The sequence below is a fragment of the Culex quinquefasciatus genome, chromosome 1 (genome assembly GCF_015732765.1).
Source record: "Culex quinquefasciatus strain JHB chromosome 1, VPISU_Cqui_1.0_pri_paternal, whole genome shotgun sequence".
Classification (NCBI taxonomy): domain Eukaryota; kingdom Metazoa; phylum Arthropoda; class Insecta; order Diptera; family Culicidae; genus Culex; species Culex quinquefasciatus.
This window is the reverse complement of record NC_051861.1, coordinates 67922697-67938731: the sequence shown is the minus strand read 5'-3', so window position 1 is coordinate 67938731 and position 16035 is coordinate 67922697. Positions and strand designations below refer to the sequence as shown.

The following is a 16035-nucleotide window of genomic DNA, read 5'->3' as shown; positions in this document are numbered from 1 at the left end:
TTGCTTTTGTCCTCAGCCGCAACTCGGTGTCCAGCTGCTGGGGCGACCTTGAGGGAGGGGTTCCCGTGGTCAGAATGAGCTCAAATTTGGAATTTAGCCTAGTGATGGGTCAGTCTTTGATTTCAGGGGGGTAGTCCCCAATTAAAGCCCAGATTTGGACCACCCTAGTATACTTGTGAGAGGTTCTTTTGCAAGTCAATGCACACTAGCATATAATTTTGATTTCGTAGAATTATCCTCTCGGATACAAACGAATTTAACTTATTATTTGGCTTGATTTGGCCATTTGGATTTCGCTTCCGGTTGGAATGGATTAATCAGTTGATATTATTAATGGATTGGAATGGATTAATCAGTTGATATTATTAATAATGTAGCGATAGATTTTTACTATTTACTTGGAGCCCAAATCAGACTTTAACAGCGACACGATGATGATCTGCGACAGAAGTTCAATAAGTTTGAATTGTAAATTTTAGGTTTCATATTTAATGCATTTATATTTACTTATATACATATATTACAAATTTAAAAATATTATTTAAGTAACCAAATGCTACAATTTTCGAGTGACAACCTGAGCTTTTCATTAGGGACGGTAATCATTTTCAATTCTGGAAAAATTTCCTGTTCGTTGAGAACTGATAGTCGATACTTCTTAAGAACCTATGATAGAAGGAAATAATAAATTAAAATATTCGGGTATACAAAAGCAAATACTAACCATAGCAAGCAGAGTGTGCATTTGGTTTTGGGCTATTTTGCGACCAATGCAGCTCCGGCTGCCTATTGCGAAAGGTAAACTAGCATGAGACTTGAACGGAGAAAATGAACAGCTTTGATCGTTGTTTCGTATCCACCGCTGGGGAAGGAATTCCTCCGGTGAGTGAAAATTGGTCTCATCTCTTCCTGCACTGTACAGCGACAGAAGGACAAGCGTCTACAAAAAATAATGTGATAAACTATATTTTCCAGGGCTGTGGAGTCGGAGCCGGAGTCGGGTCTTTTTGGGGACTTGGAGTCGGAGTCGTCAAAACTCGACAGATAGAGTCGGAGTCGTATCCAGAGTCGGTTAATTTTATGCGCTGGAGTCGGAGTCGGAGTTGGAGCCAAAATTTCTGATAACCCGGAGTTGGAGTCGGAGTTATCTTAAATTCAACAAACAATACGTTTTTTACTGTTCAGTTTTTTTTAATTTTTTAAGATTTATCAGATGCCATTATGATTTTGAACCTTTTTATTGTGATTGGAAAGCTTTAATTATGTTATTTCACCATTATTACTAAATGATAATCTGTTAATCCTTTCAATTTTTAAATTTGCCTGATTTTTAGTTCAAGACCTCCCAAATTACGTTCCGAATATTCTGTCGATGATTCTAAAACCAACCAATCAACAACTGTGAGGGAAAGGAGGGAGAAACACTGTGACCAGTGACCGATTCCAGAAGAATCAACCCTGATGACGTCAGTTTGGCCTTCGTTTTTATTTTCACGAAATTTGATATGTCACAAGAAAAGGACTTTTTTTATACTCAGTACACTTCCTCCGGTGCCACCGGTAACCGGTTCCCGGAGAGGCCCGATCCGGTCAAAGGACAAATCTATTCTAATCTAATCTAATCTAATCTAATCTAATCTAATCTAATCAAACCATAGCACAGCCAATCTTTCGAAGGGATCCTGGAGAGTACCTTAGGTTAGATTACGCCTAGCACTCTTCTTGTCATTTATTAACATCTGTAGTGCGCCGTTGCCTTAGAATGCATTGAAACATCACAAGTGTTAAAGCGGCCAGGCCTACTGCGTATAGCCATATCGCAGAGATGACTCGTAATTGGGTTGAGTTTGAGCACTGAGTGTTCGAACAACAACACAATTCTGAATCGACAGGAGAGAAGAAGCGTGGGGACACACCATCATACGCTCCGAGATTTGGTTGTATTCGTTGGGAGCACCATGCTAAGAGTGTTTGGTACTCCGGGACCCTCTGGGATGGGACATTGTATTTCTACGAATGTCCTGGACCCTAGTTGCCATGGTTAAAGCGCCACAACTCGATCTCTGTAACAGTAGTCCTAATTCCAGTCCACGCTCACCAAGTCGTCATGGCCTAGTGGTTAGCATTTTTGCTTACCAATCCAAAGGACGGAGGATCGAACCCGCCTCGAGCGACTTTGATTTTTCGTTCATATTCATCATTTCAAATTTATAAACCGGCTCCGTGGCTTAATGGTTACGGCTTCTGCCTCACAAGCAGAAAGTTCAGGGATCAAATCCCGGTTGGTACCTTTGAAATTTGGATTCGATAATTTGAACTTTGGATATGAACAAAAACGAAAATGAATCAGGTGGGTTACGAACTCTCACCTTTGGATTGGTGGTCAGGGACGCTAAGCAGTCGGCCATCAAGCCATAGTAATCAATCTGCGTGTAAAGGGCATGGGTGTAAAATAAATATTGCATTATTTGATGCAATTTTATGTGATTTCACACCCTGAAATATGTAGCCCATCAGTATGGGAAACCAGCTTGACCGAAATGTCAAGCTCATATATGCATTTATCCTTACAGCTTATCATCGGTCTGATGGCCGAGTGGGCTAAGGCACCAGTCCTTACTGTTGGTGCTGGGTTTGAATCCCATCGGTTGCAACTTATTTTGTTTTTACAAAAATTGTACATGCAGTGTGTAATATTAAGTGCTTATTTTGACGAAGGTGATGTGCATGCTTTTGCATGCGATTTTACCATCGGATTTTTTGCTGTGAGGGGTGCTCAAAGTTTTTGAAGGCCGGGCCAAATTTGAAGCTCAAATGAGCTTGCAGGCCAAATTTACAAAAATGGTTGTTAAAAAAATAAATTACGTTATTTCAATGTAAAAGATTACATTTCTGTTATTTAAAAAAAAATGTCTTTTCAAAATAATACAAACCACAAAATAACGGGTTTCTATCGGTATTGTTGATTTTGTTGTTTCTGGTATTTGAAAAAAATATTTCTAAGCTGAAAGTATTTGTGTTTTAAAAAAAATAAGGTTTTGTTTTTATATTTCGAAAATGGTGGTGACATTACATGTTGAACAATTCTTCTATAAGTTAACTGTGGCTAATGAAAAATCGTTGAGATCCAGAATTTCAACATTTCAATGAAAAAAAACTTTTAGAAAATGTTTTAAGCTTCCGTGTAGTTAACCTGCAATCATTTTTTTTTAAAGCGAAAAAAATAGCATATAAAAGCTTAAAATAAACCATAATTTTGAAAAAGTATAAAATCACTTTACAAGCAGAGACGCATCGAGCTCTACAGGCTCAATAAAAACTCCTTACCTGCTCTGTATGGTAGAACAGAGCTAAACTCTGTATGCAGGAACAGAGCCAGCTCTGTATGTGGAAAATAATATTGAATTGCGAAAACGAAAAAAACGAAACTATTGGCACTACGCCCCCCGGGGCATGGCCTTCCTCTAACGTGGGATTTCTGCTCCAGCGCCTCTGACGAGACAGGAGAAACCGGAACCGACGTTTTACTTCACCATCCGATAGAAGCTCAGTGGATAAGGCGGGAATCGAACCCGCGTCTCATAGCATCATCGGGATCGGCAGCCGAAGCCGCTACCCCTGCGCCACGAGACCCACGCATATATCTCAAAAACGATAAGTTTTAGAAAGTTGACATGTTCTAGAAAGTTGCTGGTACCAAAAGGTTCTATATTATTGTCTCAGACGTCATTACAATTTGATTGATTTTAGTTGTGCAAAACAAGATAAAACTATTCATTTTCTAAGATACAAGGTATAGAATATTTTTGTTTTCGACAAAGTTGCTCAACTACCAAAAATGAACAACTCTCTCGAAGAAACCAAAGCTCTATCTTCAATAGATACCGAAATAAAAAATTAAAACTATTTGTATAATAAATACTGCTTGCGACAAACACAAAGCGACCGCGTCGTAGGCACAGGTAATATGAAGCATGTTTGGTAGAGATCGTCTGATGTGAAAACTAGACTTTTCATAGAGAGTTTTTATGTTAAATGCTCTCGTCTGGATGGTGGAAAGAAATTTCGGATAAAATTATACAAATTTATAAAATTATATTCTTTTTATTGTACTGGTAAATAATTAAGATTAGAAACATTAAACTTTTTTTACAGCTATTTTTATGTTTGTCTTGACAAAACAAATGTTTAACAAAATTACAGGTTTCGTACAACAAATTAAGATCAAATAACAATTTCAAATACGCAAGTAAAAAAAATAAAAACTAAATCTTCTAACAATTATTTTCATTTGAAAAAAAAACATATGTTTAACCTTATAAAGATTTCAGTACACTTTGCCATCTTATTTTATTTAACAGAAAAAAAACTGTATTTTCCTTATTTTTCAAGCAAGATAACCATTAGAAAAATTCAAGCTCTAACTAATCTCTATGATATTTTTTTTACATTTTTTACACCTTTTTTTAAATAAAATAAGAAATTGAAATCAAATAGCAAAAACCATTTTTTTCTGTATTTCTCAAGCAAGGAAATCAGTGAAGAGTTTTTAGCTCTAAATGCTCTCTATGGAAATTTGCCATTGTATTACTTGTATTCTATTTTTTGAATATGTTTTCTTACAAAGGAAATCAGTAAAGAGTTTTTAGCTGTAATTTACATTTACGCTTTATTATTACCTGATTTTTTTTTAAATAAAATTAGCCATTGAAATAAAATAAGAAAAATCCAAGGAAAACAGTAAATAGTTAAAGCTCTAAATGCTCTTTATGGATTTTTTTTTAATTTTATTGCCTGATTTTTAAAATAAATTTAGACATTGAAATAAAATAAAAAAAACTATTTTTCTTTACTTCTCATGCAAGGAAATCAGTGAAGAGTGTTTAGCTCTAAATGCTCTCTATGGAAATTTGCCATTTTATTACCTATATTCTAAATATTTTTTTATTTTTCCAGCAAGAAAATCAGTGAAATGTTTATGTTCTGAATACTCTCAATGGAATTTTGACATTTTACTGCTCTTTTTTTATTTCCTTGCTTGAAAATAATTGAAAAGAAATGTTTTTTTTTTTAAATAAATTTCGAATGCTATTTAAAAAAAAACGGTATTACCGTTGGCAAAATTCCATAGAGAGCATTTAGAGCTAAACACTTTTCATTGATTTCCTTTGCCTGATTTTTTTAAACAGGTAATAAAAAAGCAAATTTCCATAGAGAGCATTTAGAGCTAAACACTCTTCACTGATTTCCTTGCTTGAGAAATAAAAAAAATATTTAGAACACAGGTAATAAAATGGCAAATATCCATAGAGAGCATTTAGAGCTTCAAACTCTTCACTGCTTTTCTATGTTTGAAAAATAAAAAAATATTTAGAATACAGGTAATAAAATGGCAAATTTCCATAGAGAGCATTTAGAGCTAAAAACTCTTCACTGATTTCCTTGCGTGAGAAATACAGAAAAAATGGTTTTTGCTATTTGATTTCAATTTCTTATTTTATTTAAAAAAAAGGTGACAAAATGTAAACAAAAAATATCATAGAGATTAGTTAGAGCTTGAAACTTTCTAATGATTATCTTGCTTGAAAAATAAGGAAAATATAGTTTTTTTTCTGTTGAATTAAATAAAATGGCTAAGTTTCCTGAAATCTTTATAAGGTTAAACATATGTTAACTGATTTTTGTTTAAATTGAAATAATTGTTACAAGCTTTACTTTTTATTTTTTTTTAACTTGCGTATTTGAAATTGTTTTTTATCTTAATTTGTTGTACGAAACCTGTAATTTTGTTAAACATTTGTATGGTCAAGACAAACATAAAAATAGCTGTAAAATAAGTTTAATGTTTCTAATCTTAATTATTTACCAGTACAATAAAAAGAATATAATTTTATAAATTTGTATAATTTTATCCGAAATTTCTTTCAACCATCCAGACGAGAGCATTTAACATAAAAACTCTCTATGAACACTCTGCTATACTAGTTTTCACATCAGACGATCTCTACCAAACATGCTTCATATTACCTGTGCCTACGACGCGGTCGCTTTGTGTTTGTCGCAAGCAGTATTTATTATACAAATAGTTTTAATTTTTATTTCGGTATCTATTGAAGATAGAGCTTTGGTTTCTTCGAGAGAGTTGTTCATTTTGGTAGTTGAGCAACTTTGTCGAAAACAAAAATATTCTATACCTTGTATCTTAGAAAATGAATAGTTTTATCTTGTTTTGCACAACTAAAATCAATCAAATTGTAATGACGTCTGAGACAATAATATAGAACCTTTTGGTACCAGCAACTTTCTAGAACATGTCAACTTTCTAAAACTTATCGTTTTTGAGATATATGCAATTCAATATTATTTTCCACATACAGAGCTGGCTCTGTTCCCTGCATACAGAGTTTAGCTCTGTTCTACCATACAGAGCAGGTAAGGAGTTTTTATTGAGCCTGTAGAGCTCGATGCGTCTCTGTTTACAAGTGGTCAACGGGCCATTTTACATGATCATTCAAAATGGGTCCGCGGGCCACAAAATATCACCTCGTGGGCCACGTTTGGCCCGCGGGCCATACTTTGGGCACCCCTGAACAACGGGGGTCTATATGGATATATTAACCATCGGTATAGCTTCAGGTAACTTCAGTGGACCACGATGGATACTCTGGGGTATGTTGGAATGGTATAAGTCGTCCAGGAACTCCTGGAAGTATGTAATGTAAATAATGTAAATCATAACTCAAAAAATAAAAAAAAAATGATTTTTAATCAGAAATATTTTATTCATTCTTGACTGTTTCCTTTTGCCTGAATTTATGTACCCTTTAAATTCTAATTTGACCAAATTTAATCCTGTTCTTTCTGAAAAACGTTACTTAATCCACCTTAAGGTGGTTGGTGCCTTCCTCGCATTCATGTTGTATTTTAGGTTGCATTTACAAATTTATTTAAGAGTTTTTTTTTAATTTTTTTCATTTATTTTTTATAATTATTGGTTTTACTTGAACAGCAATTTTCAATTCTTTTTACCAACTCTCCAAAATAAAGGAGAAAAGTCCCATGAGTTATATATTTCAGTAAAAAGTTCGTGTAAATCTTTGTCGAGACAAAATGATGCAGCAACATAATTAATACAGATTTTTTCCAGAAGAGACGCAGACACTGCTTAAGCAATGTGGCAACCGGGCGATACGCATGCAAGGGGGTGTGGCTGCCAATCCCCCGCGTGGTCAAACCAAAATCCCTACGCATGCTGCGCGGCTCTCGCGCGGAATCAAAAAGATCCGGTCTTTGAGGTTATGCAAAATCACCCTTTTTGTAGCTACAAAAAACTTTTCTTGGCATAACTTTAAAAGTACTCCATTAAACAGAATAAAATTTAATAGGATCTTAGGGGACCCCAAAACGAACAGAATAAGGCGGATCCGGCCAAAATCGGTTCAGCCAGTTCTGAGATAATCGTGTGGAAAAAAAATAATGTCTACACACATCCCCACAGACATTTGTTCAGAATTTGATTCTGAGTCGATAGGTATACGTGAAGGTATATCTAGGAGGTGTATTTAAAAAGTTCATTTTTCGAGTGATTTTATAGCCTTGCCTCAGTGAGGTGAGGAAGGCAAAAAGTACACACACAGTCATCTTTTACCCCAGTAGTGAATGTCTAGGAGGTTTTAAGCAAAAAAGTTACGAGGTACATAATAAGATTAAAAATAATAAAAACTGTTCATGGAAATTAGAGAGCCTGGATCTTATTAGAGAACGGACATCTCAAACCAAAAGTACCAATCGAAGCACGAGAACTGTCAAACGGAGGTACCAATCTAGCATAATACAAAGGATTTTGCTCGATTGGTACCTCCGCTTGACAGTTCTCGTGCTTCGATTGGTACTTTTGGTTTGAGATGTCCGTTCTCTAATAAGATCCAGGCTCTCTAATGGAAATCGGAAAAAATCTCCAACAGTAATCAACGATTACACTGACCCACAAAAAATTACAAAAATGACTGCGCAGGCTCAACTCGAGGGGAAGCATAAAGTTTGGGGTCCCCAAAATCACGTGCACTTTGATTTTTCCAAAAATTGTTGTGTATGGAGAATTAGGGCGGTTCGTCGTTGTTGCATACAACCCAAAAATTGCATGCAATATGTCGGAGAACCGAACACTAATTCTCCATACAAACTTTGAAAAAAAAAAGCATTCGGCCCAGACAAACTATTTTTTTTAAATTCAAAGTGCACGTGGTTCTGGAAAATCTTCCCTTCAAGTTGAGTCTGCGCAGAAATTTTGTTGGTCGGTGTTATAACAATCTATTACTAATTCTCAATTTTCAATGTGCAAGAAAAAATGCAAATTTGAAAATAACCATCTCCGATTCTGCTCAAATTTGGCAGAGCTGTTAAGATTATCAAAACATGCAAAAATCCCGAATTTCATCCAAATCGGACCATCCCCTCCATTTTTGTACCCTCCCAAAAAATCGACTTTTTGGCGATTATTGAGCGAAACCCCTATCTCCAAACGACGATAACTCAGGAACCACAAATCTTAGAGGGTCGGTCTTAGATTCAATTTTGAAGGAAATTGGTCGTAGAATCCGTTTCCGCGATCAAAATTTAGATTAAAATATGTTTTCTACCTGTATTGCGCAATTGAAAACTTTAAATGGCCGTATCTCAAAACAGCCCTATTTATTTTTTAAATTTGACCTCACCATCGTATTCCCGTCCGATTTTAGATGAGAATCACTTATTGACAGAAAGGAATATTTTTCGTTCCAGAGATATCGTATTTTAAAGTTTTTAGTTTTTGAGATTACCTACATTAGCTTCATTCGCCGCATATGCTAGAAGCACTCAGAAGCGCTGTTCAATAACTGCTACCTGGTTATTTATTGAATTAAGATTTCATCCCAAATAATCATTAGCAAATAAGGCAAAAATGTAATGTACACCACTGTAGGAAACTGCTGTATACGGCGAATTTGTGTGCTAGTCCACTGTACAATGCAAGAACGACACGCAATACAGGGCAGAATGGAATTCCCGCAGAGCTAGCAGGAAATTGTAATTGATCTTGTAACTTAAGAAAAAGTGTACGATACATTATCGTGTTAAAAATTATGAATTAATATGAATAAAACTCTCGTGAAGCATGATTAAGTAGGAGGATTTCTGGAAAGTATAAAACTGGAAAAAGGTAAGAAAATCACAACGATTAATCTGATTTATTATCTAGTTGTGTTATTATTCAGTTGTGTTCATTTCGACACCGAACAATAATCTTTTTTTTTTGTTTGTCAATCATTTCGAAATCTTGGAAGACGATACAGCTGCTATCCACATGTATCAGAAGTATATGGTATTGCTTTTGAAATTAAATGTACCAGAATTGAAAAAAAATCATCAATTATTCTGATGAAACACATTATAAAAATCGGTTTAATATGATCAATCTTTCAAACCCTAAGGCAGAATTTGGGGTTTTTGCTGAATGGCACTATTTCGCTACCGCACATGGCAAAAGCTCTAGAACCCATGAGAATTATTTCATCTACTACAGCCAGCTCTACATTTGTTCTCGTTTCAAATAAAAGAAGAAATAAAAGAAATAATTTGAGAAAGTGGGAAGAAATGAGGAATTAGAAAAAATATGAAAATAATAGAATAATGATAAATTTTCGAAAATTGTACTGTAAAAACTCTGTAGCATTTGCAAATAAATATAAAAAGTTCAAATTTTACTTATTATGGTTCAATGACACTGAGATCAGGAAAAATAGTGTATTAAAAATTACCCAATAAATATTCCTTAAACAAAAAATAGATTGTTCAAGGTATTGATTATCTCAAAATCGTATAAAATTGAAAAAATAATTCATCTTACAGAACACCAGGTAGTTATTATTGATCAGCACGACTGAGTGCTTCTAGCAGATGCGGCGAGTGTAGATATTATAGGTAATTTCAAATACTTAAAACTTTAAAATTCGATATCTCTGGAACGAAAAATATTCCTCTCTGTCGATAAATGATTCTTATGTAAAATTGGACGGGGAATACGATGGTGAGGTCAAATTTAAAAAAATAAATAGGGCTGTTTTGAGATACGGCCATTTAAAGTTTTCAATTGCGCTATACAGGTAGAAAACATATTTTAATCTAAATTTTGATCGCGGAAATGGATTCTACGTCCAATTTCCTTCAAAATTAAGTCTAAGAACGACCCTCTAAGATTTTTGGTTCCTGAGTTATCGTCGTTTGAAGTTAGGGGTTTCGCTCAAAAATCGCCAAAAAGTCGATTTTTGAGAGGGTACAAAATGGAGGGTGGTCCGATTTGGATGAAATTCGGGATTTTTGCATGTTTTGATAATCTTAACAGCTCTGCCAAATTTGAGCAGAATCGGAGATGGTAATTTTCAAATGGTGTTCCGCTTCAGGTGGAATGACCCATGTAAGAACGGGCCTTGACCGATCTTATGCACAAGGTTCCCGGCGAACACGCACTGCCCTTACACCTACATCTCACCCTTGCTCTTCTCTTCAATCTTTGTCTCTGAGTCAGTACGAGCAACACGCTAGAACACGCTTTGAGTGTTCGTGCCAGGCATGCACACCTTCTTTTCCGGATACGCATTTCAACTCGGCCGGGGGTGGTACATTGCGTAGGGTTTGATGTAAGTATAAGCGCTTAACCATTTATAGCGTGCCTATCAACTTTCATTAAAGCAAAAACTGTTTTATTTTTAGTTTGAATTCAAAAACTAGTTGTTATTTTACTGTGTATTGTTTTCTCCTGAAATCTTCCCTAGTGTTGAGTCGTGTTTATATGTTGCTATTTCTTTTGTCGCGGTGTTTTGTTACAATTTTTGGTCTTAAGCATGTTACTCAAAAGTTTACCAAAAGTGTAATAGTAATATTTGTGTTAATCCTTTAACCATTCCATAAATTGAGTAAGGGCTCAAACATCACTTGTTTGAAAAAAGGGTGAAGATTGAAAACAATGGACAGTAAAAGAGAATATATTTTATAAAAATCAAGAATCAATAGTAAGAGAATGACGAGCGTATTTTAAAGAATAAAAATGAGAAGCTGGATGTATTAGATGTAAAATTAGACAAGAGTTAGTAAATAGAGATACAAAATAAGCTTAGATTATAGTAATGATAATTTATAGGACAGATAAAGAATTATTCAAATAAATAAATTCGCAATAAAATAAAAAAGATTAGACAAATGATAAATAGACTTGATATTACGAGTACATTAAGGAAAAGTATATTTTTAATGAAAAAAACAAAGCTTGTTACAGCAGTATCAATTGGTAAAAAGAGTGGAAAAGCTTTGAGAAGTAAGATAATCAAAAGTTAGTAAAATCAAAATCAAATGATGGATATTAAATAGAAGAATCAGTGAAGAAGTGAGAATCAGTAGAGCAAAATAAAAATTGGAGATAGGTGGTAGCTGAGATTAAAGAGAAGAGAAAACCCCGTTGTGCGATGTTTCAGGTACATCCACAGCAGTTGACTCAACATACTGCGAATCAAAACAATACCGTCTACAATCACAAATTACTTCCCATTCCCACATTGTCGCGCCCGCAATCTATTACTAAGTACAAAAAATCAAAGTGTCGCGCTTAAACTATTTGAAACTGACAAAAACTATCAACGAAAATTGCAACTAATTTTGAAATAATCATTGAATTGATAAGATAAGTATATCAATTATCTTAACGTTACTGTTTCTCTACTAAAATCTGAGAATGTTGATCCTTAGACAATCTATTTTGATATCTTTGCAAATTATCGTTGAACAAATCTCAAGATTTCTGTACCAAAAAGAACCCATATAAAATGTATAGAAAAAAAAAATAGAATTTTGTTTTTTTTTTCTTTCAAATAATATTTAAAAATAAGTCAAAATCAAACGGGTAAGAATTTTTCCATACTGTATGCCCCACGCCAATATGACGGAAGGTGATTATCATTGCAAATCAATGTACCTTTAAAAAATCTTCTTGGAAAGGTAGCTTTAGGGTCCTTTTGAAATAACCGTGTCGTAGAAAATATTTTATATGTGGATTTTTGACTTTGATAGTCACTGTGCTTCTTATAAATATCAGCCTAAACGTGAGCAAATTGAATTTATATGTTAAATCGATCATTAAGGCCAGGTTTCTCTTAATGAATCATTTAAAAATAACAAATAAATATTTAAATTTATTAGCTTTTAATAAATTAAATGTAAATTTGAGGTTAACTATACATAAACCAAAATTTACTTGCAAAACTGTTCTTCAGACTGGAGATAATTTTTGATTTCTGTTTTAATTACGTAGAAAACTTGTAACCTAGAGACTTTTTTCCATTTTGTAATTTGTACTTAGGCCGTAGCAAATATTTTTCAAAGTTTATGTCACGTGGAGTCGGAGTCGGAGTCGGTTGGAGGTGAAAGCCGGAGCTGGAGTCGGAGTCGTATAATCTCAGAAAGCCGGAGTTTGAGTCGGAATTCGAGTCGTTTAAAATATTACCCGACTCCGCAGCCCTGATATTTCCTCAGAATAACTTCTAAAGCATTACATGTTTCGGTATACTGTATTCTCCAATCACTGCGTCCTTTTTCAGTATGCGCCCAATGAACGGCGCTACCGGAAACATCCTTAAAGCCTCTCGAACTGTTCCGATCACTAATGGATGAGGAGATTTGAAATTTTCATATATTCCACTTCTTATCTGGTCCTGCAGTATTTGGTGTCTTCCCAACAGATAAAAGCACCAAATCATGCTGAAAGAAGTCTGAAACCGCGTAAAAAATACAAAAAAATAAAAATGATCGAAATCGGCCAATTTTGTAGAGAATTGCTCAATGTATGTTTATCCTGTGCGTATTGGAAAAATCAAAATTTACTGCAAAAACAAATTTGACTTAATTTTTAATGTAAACTTAAATTTGCAATCGAAAAGTTTTTTTTATAAAGGGCTCCTTTTTAGATAAAGCTATAGCCACCGAAAGTTTGAGTTTAGCGAAATATTTGCAGGTTTTTGATTTTTTGAAATAGTGACCATGAGTGACCATTTCTAAAATTTTTTTTTTAAAGTTCAGAAAATTTGCTATAAACTTGTCTAAGAGACATTGAAGATTGGACCTCGGGTTGCTGAGATACAGTGGCTTAAAGAAAAAGAATCACGAAAAATGAAGTTTTCTAAGTCTCACCCAAACAACCCACCATTTTCTAATGTCGATATCTCGGCAACTAATGGTCCGATTTTCAATGTTAAAACATGAAAAATTTGTGAAATTTTCCGATCTTTTTGAAGGCTGCCACAAAGTTTGAGCCAAATAAAAAAATACAAATAAAATCCATTTCCGGTTTTGGTAGAGAATTGCTCACAGTCCAGACTCGATTATCCGAAAACCTCGGAAAAAATCACTTCGGTAAATCGAACCTTCGGATAATCGAATCTAATCTTATTTTTGTTGGGTTAGCTTAAGTATGACCTATACACTACTCTAAAATGATTCAGTTAATTTTAATTCAAGATGGCGGCCAAAATGGAGATGATAATATATTGAAAAATTGCATTTTTTTCAGTTTAAAAGGTAATAAAAGTATTCAATTTTGACAAAAATGGGGTTGCAGAACTCGAATTTAATGTTAAAAGAGCAATTCTCTACAAAATCGATCATTTTTCTTCAATTTTAATTTTTGTATTTTTTAATCCGGCTGAAACTTTTGTGGTGCCTTCGGTATGCCCAAAGAAGCCATTTTGCATCATTAGTTTGTCCATATAATTTTCCATACAAATTTGGCAGCTGTCCATACAAAAATAATGTATGAAAATTCGAAAATCTGTATCTTTCGAAGGAATTTTTTGATCGATTTGTTGTCTTCGGCAAAGTTGTAGGTATAGATACGGACTACACTGGATAATAATGCTACACGGTAAAAAAAAATTTGGTGATTTTTTATTTAACTTTTTGTCACTAAAACTTGATTTGAAAAAAAAAACACTATTTTTAATTATGATATGTTTTATAGGACATCAAATGCCAACTTTTCAGAAATTTCCAGGTTGTGCAAAAAATCTTTTACCTACAACTTTGCCGAAGACACCAAATCGATCAAAAATTCCTTCGAAAGATACAGATTTTTGAATTTTCATACATTATTTTTGTATGGACAGCTGCCAAATTTGTATGGAAAATTATATGGACAAACTAATGATGCAAAATAGCTTCTTTGGGCATACCGAAGGCACCTAAAAAGTTTCAGTCGGATTAAAAAATACAAAAAAAAAATCGAATGACCGAAATCTGAGAGAACTGCTCAACTGCCCTTTGGATAATTGAACTTCGGATAATCGAAAATTCGTATAGAGGATTTGCAGCAAAGCTAAAAGACACATGTCGCCACCTATGAACAAATAGCGTAAACCTATGATTTTTTGAAAAAAATGTGTTTTTCCTTCATAATCAACATTTTTATAAAACTTATTCTGGTTTCGGATGAGAAAAAAGATTTCCAACAATTTGGTGTACAACTTTCCAATATTTGTTTGATTTTTCTATGAGAAAACTGTAAATCAGGAGAGCTAAAAGTTTTTGGATGCCGTGCCAATTTTGAAGCTCAAATGAACTTGCGGGCCATGCGTATAAAATTGATTATTTATATAATGAAATTACGTTATATTAATGTGAAAGACTAAAAACATCTATTACTTGAAGTTTTTCTTTTCATTTCTGTTTTTTTAACATTTTCGTTATTTAAAAGTAATAGAAAGCGGAAAATTTCAGTTTTCCATAAGTTTTGTTGATATAATTGTTTTTGGTATTTGAAAAAGGTATTTAGTTGAATGTAATTGTGTTTTCATTTTAATTTTAAGTATTGTCTACATTTTGAAAATGAAAACATAAAATCAGAACAATTCATGCTACGGCATAATTTTATCTTTGAATTGTTACACTCATGAAAAATGGTTCAATTTTTTTCCAACAATAAGGCCGATGCAAATATTTAAAAAAGATTTTGTCCCTCAACTCTGGCCATGGTCGAGGGGAGGCAAAAAAAATTAAAAGAAATATGAAAATTGAAAATACAAGCCAGAATATTCAAAATTTCAATGAAAAAATTGTTGGAAAATGTTAGAAAAACACACTTAGATTTGTAATCATAATTTTCAAAATATGTAAGATTCGACGAGAAAAATAGATTTTTGCGAAAAACACTTTTTGCAATTCCGTCGTGAAACTACTTACTTTTCCTGTCATTCTTGAACGACGAAATAGCCTACTTTTCTGTACCAAAAAGAACAGAATCGAATAGCAACACTTTTCGAAATAAATGCTGAAAAGTTCTACTTTTCAGCACTCAAATGGGTGCTGAAAAGTTGAACTTTTTAGCACTTGTTTCGAAAAGTAACACTTTTCAACATTTTTTTTATTTAAACGATTTATTGACAAAATACACGAAAATTTGGCATAAAATTTCACTCAGTGTGTGTTTTTTGGAATTGCAAAAAATGTTGTATGGAACTCGTTGCAAAACTTGATTTTTTCAGCCTTCTTCGTATTTATCCAACTCGGTGAACCTCGTTGGATAAATGTAAGACTCGTGCTGAAAAAATCCTCTTTTTGCAACTTGTTGCATAAACTACTATTTTGTTGTTTATCGAAAGTTCACTAAAATTCAAATTATTTTTGAATAAACCCGAGCATGCCCAAAATGATACTAACCGCAGAGGAATGCGTTTTTTTTTTTTTTTAAATTATATTTATTCAAATTTCTTTTCCATGTACATTCATTCAGTTAAAATATTATTGAGTGTCCAATCACACACGATGACTTTTCACCTCAATTTTAAATACTAGCAACTTTCATTTATTCATGAAATATTGTAGCTTTCGCTATTCAGTGATTTCAAATGTAGGAGGTCCTACATGTACAAAAGGGAAAAGGGATACCTTAAAACTAACTTATAAACTATATAAAGAGCGGATCAATGCAGCTGAAGACTGCAATGATTTTTGTCGAAA

The 16035-nt window shown here is 33.7% G+C and overlaps 1 protein-coding gene across 6 annotated transcripts in view; it reads right to left on the bottom strand.

The window, feature by feature from the left end:
• Positions 1-16035, bottom strand: part of LOC6045520 (cytochrome P450 315a1, mitochondrial) — a 93339-nt gene that overhangs the window by 58243 nt on the left and 19061 nt on the right. For 4 of the 6 annotated variants that reach the window (XM_038249463.1, XM_038249464.1, XM_038249467.1 and 1 more), the window contains exons 5-7: positions 12582-12797; positions 725-940; positions 474-666 (exon numbers count right to left, since the gene is read on the bottom strand). The exons of 1 other annotated variant lie outside the window; for it this stretch is intronic. In XM_038249463.1, the coding sequence (XP_038105391.1) occupies positions 538-666; positions 725-940; positions 12582-12797 (561 nt within the window). In that variant the 3' untranslated portion in view covers positions 474-537. Of the gene's footprint in view, positions 1-473; positions 667-724; positions 941-12581; positions 12798-16035 lie in introns of those variants that run through there. One more of the 6 variants, XM_038249465.1, reaches the window with a different exon arrangement.